The sequence below is a fragment of the Phodopus roborovskii genome, unplaced genomic scaffold, assembly GCF_943737965.1.
Source record: "Phodopus roborovskii unplaced genomic scaffold, PHOROB, whole genome shotgun sequence".
Lineage (NCBI taxonomy): Eukaryota > Metazoa > Chordata > Mammalia > Rodentia > Cricetidae > Phodopus > Phodopus roborovskii.
In genome coordinates, this window is record NW_026126625.1 from 555,546 (window position 1) to 579,713 (window position 24,168).

General features: G+C 45.1%; 1 protein-coding gene across 2 annotated transcripts in view; it reads right to left on the minus strand.

Annotated features, from left to right (window-relative positions):
- Positions 1-24,168, minus strand: part of Slco3a1 (solute carrier organic anion transporter family member 3A1) — a 272,508-nt gene that overhangs the window by 213,257 nt on the left and 35,083 nt on the right. For both annotated transcript variants that reach the window (XM_051206637.1, XM_051206636.1), the window contains exon 2: positions 2,893-3,358. In XM_051206637.1, the coding sequence (XP_051062594.1) occupies positions 2,893-3,358 (466 nt within the window). The remainder of the gene's footprint in view (positions 1-2,892; positions 3,359-24,168) is intronic.

Here is a 24,168-nt window from a genome sequence, read left to right on the forward strand (position 1 = left end):
GTTCAGTCCCCATGAGAACAAAGAGTGCCACGCGCCACCCACAGGCCATTATCCGGCCATCCTATGAGGTTGAGCCCCACATGCTGCTGTATTGAAATATATTGAAAAGGCTGCCAGAAGAGCTGAGTCCCCATTCATCCAGTTTTGTCCCCTGGTAATGAGCACCCTCAACTCCCTTCTCCACTCTAGAAAAGACTGGCTTCAGAACAGAGCTGGCCTTGTGAATGGCCTGTGTAGGAATACAGGAGCTTGGCAACAGTGCAGCCACAAGAGTCAGTGGAAACAACCATTTTAGTAGAAAACGCTGGAGGGATGTCAATGGAACTGCTTCACTTTAGTCTGGATGCAGGAGTCTGTGACCTGGCTGTGGATGTGTGGCCAGCACCCATCTGGTGACCTACTATGCAGACAACTACAGAAGGTCTGGTCTCTGATGGTCTGCAGCCTAGATAGTGCAGCCTGGCCCTCCAGGCCCACACATGAAGGATTACTGGGAAGTAAGCCATTATTTTCCATGTATACTATGTACATTGTTTCTGTCTCCAATCCATGACAACTAGGCATGTTGTCCAAGGGATCCCTCTAGACCAGCTACTCTGGAGATGGAATCAGGGGTAACAGATATTCTTTTCCATGACAATTCCTATCTCTACCTATAGTCAAAGCTCCATTTCTTTCTAGCAGCTCTCCTCTCTGCAGGGGGCTCCCTCGAATACTTTTAAAAGCAAAGTTAAGTGGCTTCCAGAACTAGGGCCTGATTAGAATAGATAAATGCTACAACCATCTCATGGCCATGGCCATGTCTTTATAGCTCCTGCCATAAATGAATGCACTAGCTATTCTCTGCATATGCTAGGGCCTTCTGAAACTGCTCCCAGAGAATTCAATAAAAAGCCACCCATGGAGGCCAATCTGTGCAGAAAGAAGGGCTTGGTCTTGGATACTCCCTCTAAATAGTCCCATGAAACTATTTCAGAGAGACCCGGAACAGCTATCTGCTGTGCATGACTCTGTTTTAGAATTTGGTCAGACAGACCAGAGCACTACAATATCTGTGTATTGTGCAAAAATAACACTCGACTAACTCTTCCATAGAAGGTAAGAGAAGCCCAAGTCAAAATTTGGCTGAAACAGTTTTCTTATCAAAAACTCACTACAAATCTCATGGACCAGACAAGAGAATTCAAAAATGTACCTTGTCTTGATTGTTCCTACTTCTCTTGGGTCTATGTCTCACCTTCCAAACCCAAATGTCCTCTTATCATACAACTCAAACTCCACCCAGTGGGAGAAATATCAGAGAGTGACTCATCCGAGAACATTTCCTGAAGAAAAGGGGTTGAGGGAATGTTCTAGAACCTCTAAACCTAAGTAACTGGGAACTGGTAAGATTTCTGGGATGACTTCTAGGGAGAGATTTTTGAATGTTTTATTGCCCGTTCTCTTCTAAGTGGTATGATCTGTTACTACAACCAGAAAACGACTTTCCCAGGGTCCTGGGATGACGTCAGTCAAACAGAAGACCGATCATCTAGTTTGAGGTCTGGATACCACTTTAGGAACATACTGGCTTAACAGAAGCACGAAGTAAAGGGTCACTTCAGTTGCCATGTCAGTGGGACTCTGCCCAGGCCCAACAGGAGCCTTAACCATATGGAGAGAGGGGGCAGGACTGTGCATCTGTATCTCAACAGTCCTAAGCTTTGTCACGCAATCAGGCCCTAACTAGGTCTGCTTTGTTCCACCTCTGGATAGGAAAGTGCACTGTCTACTTTTCCCACCTAGAACTCTCACATATAGGTCTCATATCTATGTATAATACACTGTTCAATCAAGGCATCAATTCTATGGCGAGCCTCTGGGTAGCTAGCTGTTACCAGCTATCCTATCTAAAAACCCTCAGGCTATATAAAGTAGAAGCCTGGTAGATAGGAAGTTTTTCTAGAATTTGGTTCAAATTCTATTTTCACTTAAGCCTATATAATTAGCTTTATACCTCAAGGCGCACTGCTGCCATGTGACACCACACTTGCCCAGGCGAGATCATTTTCACAGTTCCACACTCCGTGGCTGGGAATGTCTTCACTGGAGGCAAAATTACACTTAGTAAGTCAGGACTGGAGATACTTGGCAAGGGACCATTCAACTGTCCACCAGTACATGGTCAAGGACACCATTTGTCACATGAGCAAATTGCCACTTAGCTGTGTCTTGAAACCCTAGACCTTGGGGCTATTCCATCTTTCCAGTATAAAATATCAGAAACCACTGCAGCAGAAAATAGTTTTTAAAGTTTGCACATACTTCATTTCTTCCTAAAAACTCATGACCTGGGCAGACTGATAGAGAAAACATTATCAGAAGTTACCAGCTTTGGGTTATACCAAATGCTGGCAATGCAATCAATCGCCTCTGTTTAGGTCTAACAAAGGGGGAAAAATAACTAAAAGGTAAAGGTTTGGTTCTTCAGAGTTTGGGTTTCCTAAAAGAAGACCCCCAATTATATCTTGGTGAACAATAGACAGCCCTAAATCCCTCTGTACCACAACACACACACACACACACACACACACACACACACACACACACACACACGTATGCACACGCACACGCACTTGTACTAAGAAAGCCAATCAACCCCAAACCCAGCCAGACTAACTCTTCCCCTGCAAGGTCTGGTAAGATACAGGCAGCATCTAAGCATTGCTTTAAAGATTTTCAAAAGTGCTATATAGTTGGGTGGCCCCTGCATCAAACCTGTGAAAAATTCAGGGTAATCCAACTTGGGTATCCATGTGTTTCAAAACTCCGGAGACGGTTAGCCAGTTCTATGAAGCTGGGTCCCAATTTTGCACCTCTACACCCAACACATACGGGAGTGGCAGTGCCTACCTATGTAGAGCGAGGAGTCCTTCCGCCGCACGTGGTCGTCAATGTAGGAGACCCCCAGGGGCTGCACGGGGGTAGCACCGATGCCCAGGAGCACCTGAGCCCCAATGAGCAGCAAGTACATCATGTTGGTGGCTGTCCGGTTACGGCAGATAAGGTCAGGGTCAGGCCCCTCATCACTGCTGGAGCCATTGCTGGCGCAGACATCACGGCCCTCGGCGCCCCAGCGGATCTCGCCAGCCTCATACTTGTACTGGTGGGTGAGGAACTCCGGCAGTGCTGACAGCAGTGCACCCAGGGCCATGACGATGCCGCCACAGCCGATAAGGCGCGGCCGGTGCCCACGTGCTCCGAAGTAGCTCACGAAGAGAATTAGCGCCAGGTTCCCAATCTCGAAGCTGCTGGCGATCACACCTACATCAGCACTCTGAAGGTTGAACCTGCGTTCCAGGGTGGTCAACACGCTCACCTGAGAATGGCAAAAGGAAATTTCAAAGTCCGTCTCAGGAGACACCCAAGACACCTCCCTGCTCTTCCTGAACCCTCCCATCTGCCTGGCAATGTGACACCAGGTACAAAAGACAAATAAAAACCCAATGAATCGGATAAACATCCCATTCGTTTGACAACCATAATTTAACCAAAGAATTCACTTCCCTAGTATCAAAGATGACTTTTCTCAATATCTGTCTCCATCTTCAAGAGTTCCATCTACTTCATGGAGGGGACCAATGAAGTCCTCCTGAATAAGTCTCAAAATCCATAGGTTACACTTTCCCAAATGTATGCTGTATATGAAGTCTGTGCTATGCTCAAGAACATAGGAACCAGAGGCTCTTTATCAAGATATCAGCTAAAACCACCCAAGTAGCAAAGCAGACCAGCAAGGTTAGCTCAGTAGAATATATGCATTCACATATCCACCCATCCACATCCATTCTTTTTCTGTTACTAGGGACAGAACTCAAGCTCTCAACATGCTGGGGAAACACACTGCCACTGAGCTACATTCCCAGAATTCTTTTTATTTTTTGTTTTGAGACAGCATCTCAGTAGGCCAGGATGACCTTGAACGCACTCTCTGTAGGCCGGGCAGGCTTTGTACTCACTCTATAAGCCAGATAAGTCTTGAACATATTTGGTCCTCCTCCTTCAGCTTTCCAGACAGCTGGGATCACAGACTGCCACAAACAGACCTGGTAGTGGCATCATATTTAGCTCTACTTCCTTCTGGAAGTTTCTAAATGATACAGGTTTGCCTAAAGGATATCTGATAACACAAACAAACAAACAACAACAAATCCCTCCTGAGTGTTCTAAGTACCATAGCCCTGCTGAGGAGATTTTTATGAGATATTTTTATATTTTCTCCCTCCTTTGTATTCCTGTCTGCCTGTATTTGTTCAACAATATTTAGTAAACATTTGCTGTTTGCCTGGCAATGGCCTGGATGAAAAGGACAGAAAAATGAGCACACCTGGCCTTAAAAGGCCACCTGGCAGGACAGTACACACACTCACAACTAGAACATCTATTGATAAGAAATCACATTCACAGAGCACACTCCACCCCAGCGGGCCAATAGTGATACATTATCATAAGGCTTATTGGAGGAAAGATGGAGTCCCTCCCCATTTGTGGGAACCATGACCTGTGTCACAGGAAGACAGCTGTCCCTGTCATGAGGCATCTGGCAGATGATCGAGGCCCTCAATGGGCAGGGAAGAACACTTTGAGGAAAGGTATGTACTATGAGGGCATCAGTTCTGGCTGAGTGGAGGTCTGACACAGATCATAAGCGAGAAACATGACTGTGAGGACCAGGGCAATCGTGCAGTGTGGTGGCAGAAGTGCAAGGCATGGAGAGAGAAAGCAGAGGGGAATCCTTGCTATTCCCTTAATCTGCCGAGTCCCTAGCCAGCTCAATTACCCTCCCTCGGCTTTCATTCTGAGCAATCAGAATCCTAACAGCTCTAATGTGATGATATGAACACTAAAATAATGGTGCAAATCTCCTGGCCTTCAAATTCATGGCAGTATGGTACAGAGTAGTAAGGAAGTACGAGGGCCAGGCCAGGTATCATATGGGTCCATCCTAACTCGGGTAACCAAATTACTGTATGCTTTAGCATGCTCACCTGTGAAATGGCAGGAAGAGCTGGTGCCAGGATAATCTAAACCATACATGTGTGTGTGCTAGGAAAGGATAAGCTGTAACCATTATGAACACTAGTAATTTCTGTGGTCCCCTGTGTGCAAAAGGTTTTAAAAGCTTAAGTATCACACCAAGTATGGGAAAGGAATGCTGGAAGAATGAAGAAATGAATTCCACTGGACAAAACAACCAGGCTTTTATGGAGGTGTTGGGGAGGGCATATATGAGAGCCCTCATCAGCACTCAGTGACAGACAAGAAAGGTAGGAGGGGTGTAGCTTATTTCAGGCAGACTGCACCAAATCTGCTGACCAGGTGGGTATGAGCCTTCAATAGGAAGGAAGGACAGGGAGGAGAGTCCCTGGGAGCTAGTCTTCCTCTAAGATGACACAAAGGGACACAGCTATAAACACCAAAGCCTCCATGGCCTTCCAGCTGTCTGCTGGTATCTAAGCACAACCCTGCTACCTGTGACTATGATAACTATATGTCCCTGTGTGCTGCCACTGTCAAAAGTGTGGCCAGGTTGCTGCTCCTTTCAGTACATGTATTTAAAGCCCCAGAGCCCGGAGAATCTCAGCCCCATAGGAAGAGCTGAAGCTCTCAGTGAGCACCTGGGCTCCTGCAGCATTTGTGACCCAGCTGGGCCCCTGGGTAGTTTTGAATCTCATCCCCAGCTGACTAGAAGGAAAGTGAGAGGCAGGCTGCTAAGGCGATGACACATCATGGGGATCTTTCCTTCAGCACTATTCCATGGGCCAGCCCCACAGCACAGCTTTGAAGCTTCTGTCATACCCTTGATCACCAAGGTTCCCATTCAGGTTCAAATTCCACTGTGCCTTTCTGCCAAGGCCAACCCACAACTCACTCAGCCCCCACTATGAGATTAGATGGCTCCTGTCTGGGAATACCAGCTTGCAGTTGTTGAGAACAGAAGATAAACAGGTCCTGGCCTGATTACAAGGGCTCTAAAATGCTCCCAAAGTTGTTTCTGAAAGCTCTGGGCAAAGGAAAAGAAAAGCTTCCATTATTCACTTCTTTCTGCTGAAACAAAAGCATGCATGGTAGACCAAATAAATGCTCTGGCTTTAAATAGGTGAGGTGGTGTGCAGGTGGTCTAAAGGCCCTAGAGGTGGAGAACCACCTGGTGAGTCTGGAAAGACCCCAGAAAGGGCTGGATGAGAAGGACCAGTCAGGTGAGAGTGACAGGCACCAGCAGCAGAAGAGACGAAGGTGTCTTAACATCCCACTGCTGTGACAAAATACCTAAGACAACAAGATAAAGGAAGGTCTACTTGGGCTTGTTTGGAAAGTTTTAGTTCAGACACTTAGCTTCTTTGTTTCAGACCTATGGATAGGCAGAATGTGACGGTGGGTACCACATGGTGGAACAAAGAAGCTGCTACTTCACAAAGGCCAGTAAGTAAAAAGAGAAAGGAAGGAAGAAGATGGGGACTCCAAGGCATCATCCCGAGTGACCTAAGCATCCTTTCACTAGGCAATAACACAGAAGGTTGCCTGCCTCCCAACACTGCAGGATGCAATGTAGCCTTTAGCGCAGGGCCCTGAGATGTAAGCCTCGACAGGTAGATCTGCAGGTGATATCCTCCACCATGGTGGTAGACAGCTACACACTGGAAGAGGGACTAAAGTAAAGTCTCGTTTTATTTCTGCCATGAGGCATGAGGATGGACATAGAAGACAGCATATCTGAACTCTGGAACCCTGACAATAGCTCCAATTCAGCAAACATGCCCATCTTTATCTCACATGGTGCGGGTTTTTGATGCCAGGTAAAGGTCATGGTGGGCATACAGGCAGCAGTAGGTAAGACACAAAATAGTTCTCCCACATCCAGATCATGCCAGGGCTCTGATGCTGCTTCAGACCAGGAGGAAGACCAGGGTTTTTCCTCTTTGCACCTCTTGTGGGAGCCAGTGATGCTTGTCTAGACCAACACTTAAAGTACTATAGCCATGCTGGAATGGTGCTGTGTGGATCAATTAGATCTGGGGCTAATGTCTTTACTCATTTAAAGCACAATGTTGAGATGCTGGACTCATTAAGTATGCATGAGGCCATAAAAGCCACTTGTGGCTTTTTATGTGGCAGAGAACAATCCAGTGCTGAGGGAGCAGACTGATGAAAGGAATGACTGCCTTTATTTAATGGGTAGCAGGACTAAAGGAAACAGCTGGATAATTGGAGACAGAGACAAAGGGGCAGCGTCTCCAGGGGGAAAAGAAAAGAGGAAGTGCCCTTCCCCTGGGCCAAGTGGAAATGAAGTTAGTATGGGAAGCATGCAGGATCTGTCAGGTTTCTGCCACTTTAAGAGGATGGAGGAAGGATGGACGGAGGGAGGGAGGGAGAGAGGGAGGGAAGGAGGGAGGGAGGGAGGGAGGAAGGGAGGGAAAGAAGGAGGGAGAGATCTGTAATTCTGCATCTCATAAACTCTTGTTAAAAACAGTCCCAGGGCTGGGCAATGATTTAGGGAAGTGTTTGTTAAGCAATCATGAGGACCCGAATTCAATTTCTAACTATCACATACAAAGCCAGGCATGAAGGTACACACTTAGAATCCCAGTGCCAGAGAAGTAGCTGCAGGCACACCACTAGGTTCCCTGGCCAGCTGGCCTAGATTCCTTACTGAGTCCCAGTGAGAGATCCTATCTCAAAAAATCTAGATGAATGACTTCTGAAGATCCCTGGCCTCAACATATACTCATATGCAACGCAGACACACAGACACGGACGTGCGCACGCGCGCACACACACACACACACACACACACACACACACACACGCACACACACACACACACACAAAGTCTGAAATAAAGCCTAGTAGCATGAAGAACATTCAATTTTTATTTTTTAATGGTTTTTGTTTGTGGTGCTGAGACTATAACCTAGAGTCTTGTGCAAACTATTGACACCTCCTGCATAGTATGCAAGTACTCTGCCACTGAGCTATCACCAGCATAAGGTTTGTAAAGACCTGTACCCATCTTGAAATGATACCATCAGGGACAGGGACATGCTTGGACCATGATCAACCTGAGGCCTGGTTCTCAATGTTTGGGCAAAACTTGGCCCAAAGAGTGTCAGTGTTTAATTCCTTAATGCTTCTGATTCCACAGGCTTATGGTGAGGCCAGAGGGTCTGAGATTATAAAAAGGCCCCTGCCTACTTGCTTCTGCTCCTGCTAATGATGATCAAGGACTCATGGAGAACCCATACTTCACTGGCTTTCCTCCTATCCACAACCATCTGATGATGAAAGGCATTGCCTCTAAGTCAATACAAAGTACAAGTCACTCTCCGTTTGCAGTTGACAAGGATCCATGACTCCTAGGATGCCAGAGTCACTCTGGGGCTGACTGCAGTTAAGGGAAGTCAGACTAAAGGGAGGTCTTTGGTACTTGTTGACATCAGTACTATGGGACAGGATGGCCCTGTCGGCAGGCAAGTCTGATCCTTGCCCTACTTTCTAAGGAAGTAGCCCAGGGAAGGTTACCAAGCACTCTTCAACAAGACTCCATATTCTTAGGGCAGTGGTGGAAGACTGGCATCATCTAAGAGATGAGTCCGCATTTTCATTCTGGCTTGGGTGGTGGAGCTGGGCCTGGGTACTGCAATCATCTGGGGGAGCTCTGAGCAAATGGCAGTGGCTGTTCCTGAGGCCTCTGCCTCAAAGGTGATGATTCTCATACCCAAGAAGGTGGATGGTGTTGCGTGTGTGCCTATGGCATGTGTGCACAGAGCACTGTCTATCCCTATAGCTTTATAGCTGGAGAACCTTGAGATCAATATGGCACTCTTGATTTGGGGGTACAGGATCTTGTCAGGGGATGGATATATCCATTCCAGCCTGGCCATGAACATACTCTGTAGTCCAATCTAGCTATAAACTTGAGATCCTCCTGCCTCAGACTTCTTAGTGCTAGCCTTACACCAATCTGGCTTTGACAGCACTTAGTCAAACCAATCTGTCAAAGCCTGTTTCCAAGCCTTTGCCATAAGTTCAACAGTGCACGTCCTTGAAAGCACTAATGGAGTCTTGTAGCTAGCACACAGTAGATATATGTTAAGGAGCTATTATCATCACCGGAATGCACCACCCGTGTGCTTTCTTCAGTCTAATCTGATTCCACACACCCCAGTGCCTGCTGCGTGGGCAGTTCAAGAAGCATTGGCTGTGATTAAGAGACAACCCATATATGGTAGAATGAAGCCATTTAGTAACAACACAGGCTATAGTACCACAACAGAGTGGCAGAGCAATCAAGGGAATGAAAACACCGACAATAAACCAGAGACACAACACAACTGAACTGGATTTTAAAAGACATGGAGTGGGAGAAGGTGCCACAATAGTGTAAAAGCAAAGACACAACAGGGGACAGTTCTGGCCAGACCAGGGCAAGGGAAAATGACACAGGACTACAGAGCACCGTGAGGAGTCATCTGAGATAAAGCAGCCTTGAAGGCCACACTAAAGATCTGCTCTGGGTTTGGATGTCAGAAGCCAGCCTTTAGAAATAGCATAGCATTCTTTAGAGAATGGAGAGGGGGCAAGTCAGTTACTCTGTCTTGCTGAGAAACGAGACTCATGTGCTTATGTCATTAAGGCAGGGCGCCTGTGTGGAGGAGCATCCAAGGTCAGCTGCCTGGAAGCATGGGATAAAGGGCCCACATCAGGAAGCAAATACTAACAATGGTACAAGAGATGTCAACCTCACTGTGGTCACAACAAAGAAATGTGGGTGCCAGTCAGGGGTTCCTGGAAAGAATTTGACACACTTACTCTGGAAAGAGTCAGACCGTAAATATTTTAGGCTCCCAGGCCATGTGGTCACCATAGCAACACTGGCATCTGCACTGTAGCCCAACCGAGTATCCATGACAACTTATGCACACATGGATATGGCTGAGTTTCAATAAAACTTTACTAACAAAAGCACAAGTCTTCCTGAACTAAGAACACTCTCTGATCCTCAAACCCAGCATTCGGTTTCTTTGATAGAACTAATCTATAATACTAATCTCAACTGGAGGAGGTCCATGTGATACTCTGTTTCTTATCTGAATAGCCGCCATGCCTTGTGGTAAAGGGTTTGGTGCACTGGGGAAATGGTGTGCAAAACACACTCACTTGTGAAGTCAAGATCTCAGGTCTGCACAGCCAGGTGGGCCAGGACACCACTGTCCTAGCCCCTTGCTCTTGCTCTAATCACGCCTCAACATGGGGCAAGGAGAAGGAGACATTAGGCAAGGCTGCTTTATATCTGCTGCAATGGCAGCACAAATTGGGAGACAAATGGGTATAATTTTCAAATCAGTCTTCTTTAAAACACAAAGAATGAATTAGACAGGAAAGCTTGTGAGACACTACTGTGGCATCAGGCACATACAAGAGAACACCAATGGTAACACGTTTACTAAGCAACCCGGTTGTTACCAACTTCAATGTTTTTAAGCTCATGCAAATAATCTCAAGGTAAATCCAGTCTCTTATTTGTCATGCCAAGGGTATGTATTTTCTTTTGGGGAACACATTCCTGTGGTAAAGTCCATGATGGTCCCAAACTTTAGCCTCCTGAGTTCAGAGATTACATGCTTACACTGCTGCATGCCATTAGAACATAACATCTTATAGAAGAACATCCAGGGGATGTATGTGAGATTTTAAGAGTCTCACACTGACTGGGTCAGGCTTTGCAAGCCATGCCCTAAGACTCCTTTCCTAGTCTGTCTGTGAGTGACAGTCTGGCATCAGAACCAAAGAAGAAAAGTCCTGAGCCCCAGCAGGCACTGTAACCATGGTAGGCCTGGTCTTCAGCATGTTCCCCAACCCCATAGCAGGATCCTGAGCCACAAAAATTCTCAAAGGTCACTCACTGTGTCACCCTTTGTATCCTGATCTTACACAGCCTTGCAGTCACTTTCTTAGATCACCCCAATGACAGTCTCTGTCTGCCCAGACTTACAAAGACCTCACTGGCTTCTCCTTCTCTAAGGGTCCATTTATTGCTTCTCCTTCACAGTCCTCCACTCCATCATCTGCTTCCTCCTTGGACCATTTGTCCTCCTCCCCGTACTATCTCATCTTTCTCCTCCAGATACCTACTTTCTCTAAATTGCCCTAAATCACAATAGAGTCAACTGCTTTTTGATTCCTTTTATCCTGTGAATTTTATGTTCAATTAATTAATGTAAGAGAATGTGCAATAGTTTATAATCCTTCCTCTCCAGATGAATAAATAAATAATAGCATCACTAAATGAAACTGCTTCCAAAATGCAAAACGCATCATTGACTCCCATCCCACAATCCCCTCCCATAGCCCTTCATTCCAGCTTACATAAACAAAGGTTCCAGATCTTCACTAGCCTCAATCAACAGAGTTCTCTGCACTCTGTATCTGAGCAGTAGAGTCACTGACAGGTATTTTGGCATTAGGCCATGTCGTACACCATTACCCAGAACACTGTTTCAACTGTTTTATTGGAGAGCAACAGGAACTCAGTGGTTTCCTCAGCTTTCAACTAAGTACAAAGGCCTTGTAGGCATTGGCCTACAAGAAATCTTGATATAGGACTCATACTAAAGATTCATTTCAATGTAGGCAAGTCATACCAGGATTTGACAGACAGGTTCAATCCAAAAAACCAAGATAATCCAGCCCATCTAATCATATTGTTTCTTGAGAATGAACCCCACAAATAAGCTGTGCCTTCTGATGCACTAAGATGCAGTGAGCTGTGAAAGTTCCAACCCTTGCCATCATGGGCTATGTCCGCTTAAGCCATGAGCCCAAATAAACCCTACCTCCCTTAAGTTGTTTGTATCAGGTATTTTGTCATAGCAATGGAAAAGCAACCAATACAATGTCTGGGGGGGTGATAACAGCAGAGGATGCGGGTGTTAGCAGAAGGAAAAGGAAAAGGGTGCAGGGTGCCCAACTCATCTCCACTAGAGAAAGGCCTGCTTCCCCGTCATGAATCTGCCCCTTCTTGTTTCCTAAAAGCCTTCCTCCATCACTGCTACCTCCAAGTGACTCCATCCTTATCTTGTCCCTACACATGAATACAAACAAATTAAAATCACTTTTCTTATCCCTGTCATCCTCCTTTCTTTCCATCAGCATCGTCCCCTTTGTTGGATACAGCTGCCTGATGCAGACAGGTCCCATTCCTATCACAACCACACTATGGCCACAGGAAATTGCTAGGGATAAAGGTTGCCCGGGGCCCTATGTCCTCTTTGATACAAATGCTAATTCCCCCTCCCTCTTTCTGTTTTTTGTTTGTTTGTTTTCAAGACAGGGTTTCTCTGTATTGCTTTGGAGCCTGTCCTGGACTTAGCTCTGTAGACCAGGCTGGCCTCAGACTCACAAAGATCCACATACCTCTGCCTCCTGAGTGCTGGGACTAAAGGCATGCACCACCACTGCCTAGCCCGACTTTCCTTGTCTTACCATACTAGTTTCTCTGTGATTTCTGGCACAGCTGACCCTCTCTTATGACAGGCATGTACTAGAAGTCCCTTGTTTCCCTCATAACTAAACATCCTTCTCCTCTAGCCAGAATTTGTCAAAAACAAGGTTACATGCTGAGACTCTTGTGTGACTCTTGTACACTGATGACACCCCACCTCTCTGTGGTGTAAACTACTGCCATTGGCAATGTCTAGGACTCTACTTCGGGATGTCCATTCCACTCATACTTCCCCAAACCAAAACACAGGTCTGTCCCTTTCCACTCATCCAGCTTGCTGTGCTCTACTGATAGCTCCTTCCATGAACATCGGTGCCTCACACACATCTAGGCATCCCAAGTCCCGGAACCCTCCATCTGGTTGCCAAGTTCAACCCTGTCTGAGGGTCCCAACTACCTTACGGATCCTGTCAAGATGACCTCTACATGTCTTCTTCCATTTCTCATTTATCCATACACTCTCCTCACAATTCTCATCCCTTACCACCCTGCTTAACACTCTCTAGTGCAAACCACTGCCCAAAGGAAAAGTTCAAGCATTTTGGCCTGAGATGATGGATCTGCTGAGATCTAGTCACATTCTGCCTCTCTGGCCTCACTACAACAATCCCAAGAGATATTTCCCATTCCCCAGCCTTCACGTGAGCCATATTCCTGGCTCTGTAAGCCTTCTTCTTTGCACTAACATCTAAACCATCACTGTGAACAGGTCACATTGATAGAGCTTCTGCCCACTGCTACAGATTCCAGAAAGCAGGGGACTTCAGGAAGAGTGGCAACCTTGGTAATCAATTGCTTAGAAGCTCAGGTGCATGTGCAGATCTGGTCTCAGAACCAGTATTGAATGACTATAGCTTCAACATTGTGGACAGTTCCTTAGAAAAAGGGAAAGCAAAGTAGATGGGTTTCAGTTCCTCTGCTGTGTCTACTCCCAGTACCTACTGTTCCTGAGAGCTGCCTGCATTTCTTAGGAACATCATGCATCACTACATGATGGTAAGACAGGCAGATATGGACATGTTCAAGGCATCAGACAAGGACTGGGAGGAGTGCAGGAGTCCAAGGGATATGTAGTCTCCCCCTTGGCTGATCTAATATAAACAGCTAATAGTAAAGTCTCCACAGTACAATCTCCGGTTGTTAAAGTTAAGCCCATTCCATTCCAACTACATTAGTACAGTTAAGTAGGGAATGTCATTCCTATCTACAGATATAGAAACAGGCACAGAGGACAAATCTTTTCTTCAAGGTCTTACAGGTGGCAATGAGCAAGACAGGACTCAAACAAGTCTGACAGAGTGGATCCAAAGCCCATACTCTTTGCTGCCATACAAGGTCTCCTCTCAAGAAGGTGGTTTTGAAAAGACAACAGATCAGAGTGGAAAGGTGAGAAACTTGCCAAATCCCCTTCTCAAAGGTCAATGGTGCCTTCTGACACCTACCAGAAGGTGCCATGTAAGCCTCCAAGGGAGGGAAGCAACCAACAGTTACACCAAGATATGGCGCCTATGAAGTAAAATAATGATTGACATGGCATGGTGATATTTCTCAGTGTGCAGTAGTGGCACACATTGATGGTAACCACCAATAAACATGCTAATATGGGAGTAAGGACCCTCAAAGGGCCAAAGAACTGTGAGCAACTATGGAAGAGTGAGAGTGGGAGAAACAGCCTTTCCCAGGAAAGACTCCCAAATCCCAAATTAGTTATGGAATACTAAGCGGGCAGCCTTGAATCTCTGTCTCTCTCTCCCTCATTATATAAATTAAGCAGCTTATATTTATATATTTACAAATAGATATCTACACATATGTATATATGTAACAACCATTAAAGAAATAAACTTGAGAGGAGCAAGGGAGATACAGGGAAAGCTTGCTGGGAGGAAAGGAAGAGAGGAAACAGAGCAGGTGTACTGTAATTTCATAAATAAATAAATAAATAAATAAATAAAATGATAACATAGGACCACACTGTCAAATGTAGTCCTTTTAAGACTCTAGAAGACTGACTAAAGGAGAATAACAAGTTGAAGAACAGTTACTTCAGAACAACTTTTCAGTCTTGGGTAAGAAAAATAGGCCTTTGATTCTGGCTCCTCTATTCAGGTCAGCTAGAAAGTTCCTCATGGAAGGATGATCATGCAAACCAGCAGCTCCACTGGGGCAGGGGTTCATTTTGGGGGAGGAGTGTAGAACATGAAACACTACATACCTAGTGACAATCAAGAGGAAACCTATCTTATCTACCTAAAGCTGTAGCCAGGTTAGAGCCAGCAGCTATTAGACTAGGCAGAAATCTAATACATAGGCAGTCTTCAGGAAGCTCCCTAAATATCCCTAGTTGACCAGCCATGTGTATGATACATGAAGAGAAGATTCACATACACTAGTCACATTTGGGCATTGGCTTGTGTGCACATGAAAAAGTGTTACAAAAGTACAAGCTGGAAAACTTCAACCCTGCTTGAAATGCAGTCTTGGTGTTCAATAGACTCGAACACAACACAGAACACAAACTCTAACTAGTCATTGACTACTCAGGCACGAAGCAATCATTGTGAAGCTAGGCTTACAAATAAACACAATAAATAAACATAATAATTAAAATGCATTTCAAAACAAACAAAAGTTACCAATGCGTAGAAAACAAAAGGTTGAGTAAATGTATTTCCCTCTGCCTTTCAAGTCTTCAAAAATCATATGCCAGAATAAAGCAGGTGCCAGTGCTTTCCCAGTCTGTCCAGGAGAATGCCTATGGCTATCTTAACACTCGGGGATTGAGAATTAAAGCAGAGTGCAAGGAAAGTTTCTGAATTCAGTTAGCACTGATGCAAAGGAGACTGTGATCACTGAAGATATGCATTTGTCAATGCAGTCACTAAGAAAGTCATCTGAGGCATGAGAAAAAAAAGTGAATTAAACAAACCGGGAAAAAATAGTTAACAAAAAGGAGGGGCAATAATGAAAGAACAGCAAACAAAGGCTTGAGGCAAAATAAATCCCAACTTAGCTGACAGAAACTCAACTTCTATCAACTTATCATGGTCCCAAAACACAGGAAGCAAAGACTGACAAAATGAAAGGAAAAACGCCCAAATTCAGCCATAACGGACAGAGCAGTTAACAGCCCCTTATATAAACAGCATACAAAAAAAAAATCATAAGGGATAAAGATGATTTGAACAACACTACCTCCCCATCTTAAACCCAACGATAAAATGATAAACAGCTCACTTTTCAAAAGAGGTAAGTCATTTGAACAGACACTTCACCAAAGAAAATGTAGACATTTCTAATAGGTATCTGAAGAGATGGCTTGGCACCGTCAATCTGAGAGAAATGCCAATCAGAACCATGGTGAGCTACTACTACCCGCCCACCAGTGTCTGTTTAAAAAAACTCAGACACTGAGTCTTCAAACACTGCTAGTGAAGACAGAGTGCATACAGATGGTTTGGAATGTGGCTGAGCAATTTCTTAAAATATTAAACTTTACAATGAAACAACCTCACTCCCAGAGCTCTCGTCACGAACCACCAAAGCCCACATTGCACAAAACCCTGTGAATTGTGGCATTAGGCATGACAGCCAGAAACAACTCAAATATCCATCAGCACAGAGAAACAAAATGTGCTATATCCATACATTGGGAGCCAATGTCATCTAATAAATCAATAGCCACAGAGTTCCCATATTCGGCAGTGACGTGAAATAAACTGTTGATACGTGTGCAACATGAATAAACCTTCAAAAGCAACACTAAGTAAAAGTAGTCACATGTAAAAGAAGAGATGCTGTGTGACCCCATATATATGATCATCCATACATAAAGAAAGGAGACTGAGAGGAAGGCTCTGGTGTTAAGAGTGTTGGCATGGCAGCTCACAACTCTAACTACAGTTCCTCTTGTGGCCCTCATGTGGCCTCATCAGGTACTGCATGCATATAAGGCACATGCATACATGCAGACACTCACAAACATGAAATACATATTTTATTTATTTAGAAAAAGAAAGTATTCTGTGTGGGGCTGGTCTAGAGCAGGAACTGACATGCCTCTCCTCTGGATGTGAAACAACTTGTTTGCTTATTTGTTTGTTTTGATTTGTTTTCTGAGCTTAAGATGGTCTATAGCCTAATATGGCCCAAAACTCAGTCTTCTTGCATCTGCCTCAAGGTGCTGGGATTGTAGGATAGTGCCACCATTGACAATTGAGAACCAAATTTTACAGGAGTATTTCAAAATGGGGTGTGATAATAATTGTAAAAGGTTAGCAATCTGTTAAATTCACTGATACATGTTTTGTGCAGATGGAGTTTTACTTTATTTTATTTTTCTTTCATATATTATTACATCCCAACCACAGTTTTCCCCTCCCTCTAGTATCTCTTTCCTACCTTCCCTCACCCAGATCCACCCTCCCTCCATCTCCCACTCTTGAAAAGAGCAGATCTCCTGAGGACATCTACCAAATACAACCAAACAAGCTACAATAAAACCAGGTGCATACCATTACATCAAAGCTGGACAAGGGGCAACTCTGTAGGAAGAAAATGGTCCCACAAGAGGGTAAGAGAGTCAGGGACAGTCCTCAGGCCCTATGATAGAAGTCCCCAAAGAACACCAAGCTACTCAGTGATAACATATGCAGAGGATCTAGGTCAGACCTCCCACAGGCTCCCTGCTCTCTGTGAGCCCCCATGAGTCCCAGTCAGATGATTCTGTGGGCCATGTTCTTATAGAGTCCGTGACCCCTCTGATTCCTCCATCTCTGCTCCCCCTCCTCCACAGGACTCCCTGAACACCACTTAATGTTTGGCTCTGCATCTGCTCCCATCAGTTGCTGGATGAAGTCCCTCTATCTCTTTGCTGAAGATTCGGCTAGGCTCTGGTCCCAGAACACTCTGCAGGCAGGACACACTGTAGGTCAAAGGTTTTGTGGCTGGGATGGTGTCCCAGTCCCTCTACTTGAGGCCTTGCCTGGTTATAGAAGCATGAGAGCCTGAGTTCAATCCCCAGAACCCAGATAAAAATAAGCTGGATGTTGGGTTCTGGGCTTTCAAGGCAAGTGTTTTAGGGACTAAGTCACCTCTGCAGCCCACTGTGCCACTCCTTCCTCCTAATTACTTTCCCCGTCCTTCATACTGTGAGTCTTCTTTTACCTCCTATCTTCATTGGCATGGGTTTCATATTTCTCTACACACTTGGACACCCAGTGGATAAATGTTCTCTTTCTAAAAGGTCATCTGGACTAAACTAGAATGCTGCACAGCAGGCAGCACCAGGCCAGATCAGTGATGGTTGCTGACCTTCCTTATGTGTCCATCTAGGTCTAACAGTGCCCTCAGCAGGCTGTGCCAAATCCTGGGCTGTGGGGTCAAACCAGCCCACTGGGCCATCAGCTTCCAGGAAGACAATCAAGAGGGCCAGTACTTGCAGGTAAATTACTCACCACAGTGTTCTGAGACTTGAAGGAGGCAGAGCAAGGGAATGGCCCGGAATCAGAGGCCATTAGTGTAGTTGGAAGTTTTCTGTCCCTCCTGTCAGTTCCCACAGACGCTTATGAAATAACACTCCAAGGCTTAATACCAATTGCAATTGTTTGGCCAATGGCTCAGATGTATTATTGGCTAGCTCTCTCTTATCAATTAACCCTTTTAATCTAAATATGGCTATGGCTTACTGTTGATGCTACAGTATGTTACTCCTTTGGTAGCTACATGGCATCTCCCTGACTCTGCCTTCTTTCCTCTCTGTAACTCTGTTTGGATTTCCCGCCTAGCTATATTTTGCCTGGCCATTGGTCAAAGCAGCTTTATTCATCAACCAATAAAAGCAACACATATTCACAACATACTTAAGGACACCCCATATTACCATTAATTTACTAATTTGGATCCATGAATGTTGAGAAGCAGGATAAGTAGTTAGTGGGAACAACCAAATTCTTCATGTTTCTATTGTAAAATTGGTGGCACTAGAACAGGAAATTACCCTCTGTATTAGTTACTTTTCAATGGCTCTGAAGAGACACCATGACCAAGGCAACTTATAGAAGAGTTTATGAGGGCCCACAGTTTCACAGGGGAGTCCATGACCATCATAGTAGGGAGCATGTAGCAGGCAGACAGACATGATGCTGGAGCAGTGGCTGAGGGCTTATATCTGGCCTGAAAGCAGGAGGCAGAGAGCAAGCTAACTGGAATAAAATGGATTCTTTTTTTTTTTTTTGCCTTTTTTTTTCTTTTAGCCAATTATCTCTATAGACAGCTAAAAACCCCACCACACACACACACACACACACACACACACGCACGCACGCACGCACGCACACACACACTCAACATGCACGCACGCACATGCACACACAAACAAGACAAACAAACACTGGGAATTGGAGGCTTCTGTCTTCTTCTGAAAAACAGACTACACCCAGAGTGATTGGTCCTACTAAACAGCTTCCCATTTAGAAACAAGAGCAGATATTGGCCCTGTGGACTGAGGCAGGGTTGAGACAGCTCATGGTCCTCCATGCTACTAAAAAGGATCTGTGTGGGCTCCAAAGGGAAGATTTGCATTATTAGAAGTGAGAAGCATCATAAAACTGCAAAACACTGCATGATAACTTCATAAAACTGTAATGGTAAATGCCACCACACTTGGGCACTTGGAAGCCTAGACAGAAAGTAGGCTGGGGTGCACACTTGGTACAGTTACCCTCAGAGTTCAGATTGGAGGATGTCAAGGAAATGGCTCCAATCTCTCAGCAGCATTCAAAACAGGCCAGATTATAAAAAACTACTGTAAGTTCCATGAATCAATGGTATTGGCTGAGAAACCAGATGGCAACTTGAAGTCATTTTCTCCCAGTAATCAAATGCTAGTTCCATTTGCAAGGCGCTTCCATATGGAACCCTCCCTCAATAAAACATCCTGTGCTGCCCCTGGATGATCAATATGGCTGAGCTAGCCCCTCCTGTACAAGGGAATGCACTCATTCCAAACATCCCCAAAGCCTCCAGCCTCATAATAGGTTTCACTTACGGCAATGCTTGCAGCCAAAAGCATCTATTAAATTTGACATTTCCGCTGCATGTTCATTGTTTCATTAAGGAATGGCTCCACAACAAGAGGCAGGCCTTTGGAGTCAAACATCCTCTCTGCTTAAACTGATCACCCCATTGTTAATATCTAGTGATGCAACCTCCTTTCTCCCATTCAACATCAAATAAATATGTTGTGTTAATAACACAGAGATGAATGTACCCGAAGTCATGCTTGCTGCCTGCATGCCCAGGGGCCATGCTGCTTTTAAGGCTTCCTTTTCATGTAAAATATATTCCCTCAAATGTACTTCTAGAGATTGGGCTTGAAGAAATGAGCATGCACTGCCACAGGCTGTGAAATAATTGCCAGGAAAGCCTGTTCCCTGGGGACCAACAAAGGATCAGGGACTTCTCTGTTCTCACAGAGCAAATTTTTTACGTCTCTGGAGGCACCAAAGCCAGAAGTCCCAGGTGTCCATGTGGATCCAGAGCCACAAGTTCAATGTGGAATCTTGAATGTCCTTCCAGACTAATGACTACCTGACCTTCTAAGATATCAGTTCTCAACCTGTGAATCGATACCCTTCTGCTCGGGGCAAACAACCCTTTCACAGGGGTTACCTAAGAACATCTGTATATAAGATATTATGATTCATAACAGTAGCAAAATTGACAGTTACAAAGTAGCAAAGAAAATTATTTTATGGGGGGGGATTTCACCACAACTTGCTGAACTGTATTAAAGGGTTGCAGCATTAGGAAGGTTGAGAATCACTGCTCTAAAGGTCCCTGCTGGGTGTTTCCCTTATGTAGAATGAAGAAGCCCTTGCTGACTCACAGAAGCTTCTTGGTAGTGACATCCACTGAGAACCTCAAAGAAATGTAAACTTTCAAAAACTGTCACACTCCTGGATCCAACTGTGTATTTAGTAATGTCTCCAGATGGTATGGTCAACCCATGGAATTCAGAGGCACACCTATTCCCAACTTGGTATCATCTGCTATCGAGCCTGGGACACTCTTATCCCAGATAACAAGAATGACACAAACTCATGAAATAGATTCAAGGGTTCCTGCTGGAAGGGATGCTTTCTTTCTAAGCCAATTACTATGGCAATTCCCAGTCTTGCCAACAGCCAAGGAACAACCTGGAAGTGAATTATTGTATGATCTTATAGCATCCCTTCCTCATCAATGGGCAAGTCTTTGAGAGCTAAGACAATAGCTTCTATAGTAGTAGTCTAGGAGAGTAAAAAGGATAGAATGGGAACATGGATGGAAGGGTGGATGATGAGTGGTACAGTGGTTTAAGCAAGAATGACCCTTATAGACTCATACCTGAATGCTTAGTCATTAGGGAGTAGCACTACTTGGGAGAGATTAAGGAAGTGTGGCCTTGTCAGAGTAGGTATAGCCTAGTTGGAGGAAATGTGTCACTGGGGGCGGGCTTTAAGGTTTCCAAAACCCAAGCCAGGCCCAGTGGCTCTCTCTTCCTGCAAATTTGAATGTATAACTCTTAGCTACTTCTCCAGCACCATGTCTGCTCACATGCCACCATGCTGCTCACCATGAGAATAATGGACTAAACCTTTGCAAGGCCCAGTCAAATGCTTTCCTTTATAAGAGTTGCTGTGATCATGATATCTCTTCACAGCAATATAACATGGACTAAGACAGGGAGATTAGAGGAGGAAAGGAAAACACTGGCCCTTTTCAACTCTCATCCTGTGGATCTAAAGATATGTCTGTATTTTAATCACCCATGTGATTGAAACACTGTAACACTGGACTGCTATGGTTTGCACGTTTGTTCCCTGACACTGCCCTCCATTCTATCACATTTTTACATAAAAACCTACTTCCCAGTTTCGATGGCACTGGTGAGGAAGGCCCGTAGAAGGCGTGGAAGGTGGTTAGACCACAGGAGAACAGCCCTCACACAACACAGAAGGGAGCAACTATGAACAGGAGACAGGTATTGCTACACACTAGATCTGCGGATGGCGTCATGGTGGACTTACAGCCTCCAGAACTCTAACAGATGAGTGTCTGTGTTTTGGAAGGGGCTTTGAGGTTTCTTGATGATACTAGTCCAGTATGGTGGGGTGAGTATGACATGGACACTCTTCAAATACCCCATGCTCTGGGAGTCTGCAGTCAGCTCTGTGCTTTGCTGGTTTTCTCTAACTAGTGTATAAAAACATGGACCAATGATGACTCCGGGACTTGTGCTGACAGAGAAGGAATACAATGAGCCCCAGGTTTAAATTTTTAAAAATTCCATCATGTACCTAAGTAACAAGACTACAGGCAACCCTCATCTCAGCTCCATAGAGGATCTGTGAGACTTAAACCTCTTAGGGGCAAAGGTAAGGGGTTCATCCTTTTAGTGTCACACAGACACAGGTTAATAGACCAACCCAAGAAATGTTTATCTAGGTCAGGGGTCTACACACTGTGGTCCCAAGCTAAATCTCACCAGCCACCTGTTTTGCTACTGGAGTGTCCCTGGGTCACAACCATGCTATTTGTGCGGTCAGTATGGCTGTATTTTCACTACAACACAGACCCTAGAAGCTGTAAGGATGCATTGGGGACCATATGGCCTGAAGAGCCTGAAATATTTACTATCTGCCTGGTTAAAGTAAGTGTGCCAAGCTCTGATGTAGAGGAATAGAGCTGGGCTTGATTTTACTGTTGATTATGTACCAAAGATACCGTGAAGCTACAAGTCACACACACACACACACACACACACACACACACACACACACACACACACACACACACACACAGTGTCTCATCTATCTATTCCAGGCTGACTTCTGACCTCCCAAGTGCTGGGATTTGGCATGTACTACCATGCTTGGTTTATGACACACTAGAGATTAAACTCAGGGCCTCACGGGAGCTAGGCAGGCACTCTGACAACTGCCTGGAGCCCCAGTCCCAGAACATTTACAAAGTTTGTATTTCACTATCATACATTGAGTTCTCTTTGGATTGCCCCTGAAAGACGGTGGTGAACTGTAAGTTGACAAAGCCAACCCTGCAGAAAGAGTGAGAAGAGACAGGCTGGTTGGTGATAGTTAGACTTGAGGCCAGCAGCAAGGTAGGGTGGGTAACCCTTGAGAGATTATAGCAGTGGGGAGCAGCTTGGCTCTGATACCCACTGATGGATCAGACACCGTGTAGAGGCAGCCTTGGATGACAGACTGGTTTCAGTCAAGGAGGCTCTTTTCAACCAATCCAATCCAAGAGAGCAAGCAAGAAGGGAGTCTTTTGCTGGCAGACGTCCCAGAAGTACTTGAGGCTGGTCACAGTGGTCCACCAGCATCCATGTCACCACCACCTCACATGTACCCAGTGCCTGTCTTCTACCATTCGCTCCTTGAGAGATGCCTTTAAACATCAAGGCTGTCTAGTACCTCTTTGAGCTAGCTTTACCAACTAAGTGATTCCCTCATTTGGGAACTTTAAAAATAGGAATCCAGGAGTAGCTGGGGGAGGGTAAGCCATTATCAGATTTTATTGTCTATTTTTCAAGTAAAAAAAAAAAAAAAATAAGGAATCTAGAATTACCAGAGAGGTATGTTTTATAACTTTCTACCAGTTGTGTTTTGGCAGAATGCACATGTTGAATAATATAAATTATATTGGTAAATGGTTATGTGCTGTTTGAACTCACTGAGAAAGCTGCTCTGAAAAGTGAGGTTCCCCCACACACACCATTTTAGACCTAAACATGTTTGTCTATAAGTCTCCTCCAAGGAAGCCTCCCTTTTCTGGGATGGGCCGACCCTCCTCCTCCTCTGTGATAGTGAGAAGTGAGAACAACAAGAACAGCCTTTGAGCTAGATGGTGAACCATTTCCAAAAGAAGTTTCTATTATCTATCCCAGGATATAACAGTGCCCGAGGTGGGAGTGAGAATCTGTGAGTTAAGCAGATAGCTTTATCTACTGTCTGCCTGGTTGGAGTAGGTGTGTCATCCTCAACTGAGAGAAATGTATCTGGGTTCCTTTCAATTGGGAGCTACAGATGTCTTCCTCAACTTCCCCAGTTGCTTTCTGCTGGATGTTGTGACTGTTGGATGGGACAATCTGATGATTTTGTTTTCCATGTGCTACTATTTGCTCTTTGACTCAGAAGTCCCACTTAAGGGGACAGGCACTGTGCTCTGTGCCTGGGACTCCTCCTAAGGAGACCTCCAGATGGCAGCCCAAGGGGACTTCCCCATTCAGTTTCTCTGTGGGTGTTGTGGGTACCCGATCTGATGCTGTTCTCCATGTTTCCATTTGTTCTTTCACTTGGAAGCATCACTGGAGGGGACACTCGGCTTTTCCTGGGCATCTCATTAGGGAACTCCAGCCGCTTCCTTAATGGAACTTCCCCAGTTGGGTTCTGTTGGCTATTTGTAATAAGCATTTGATTGGATGGGTCACTTTTCTGCTGCGATTTATTCTTTGACTGGGAAGTCCCACCAAGGGGACACTTGCCCCGCTGGGGACTCTCTCCGTAGGGAACTCCAGATGATTGCCTCAACAAGGCTTCCTCGGTTGATTCCTGCTGGATGTT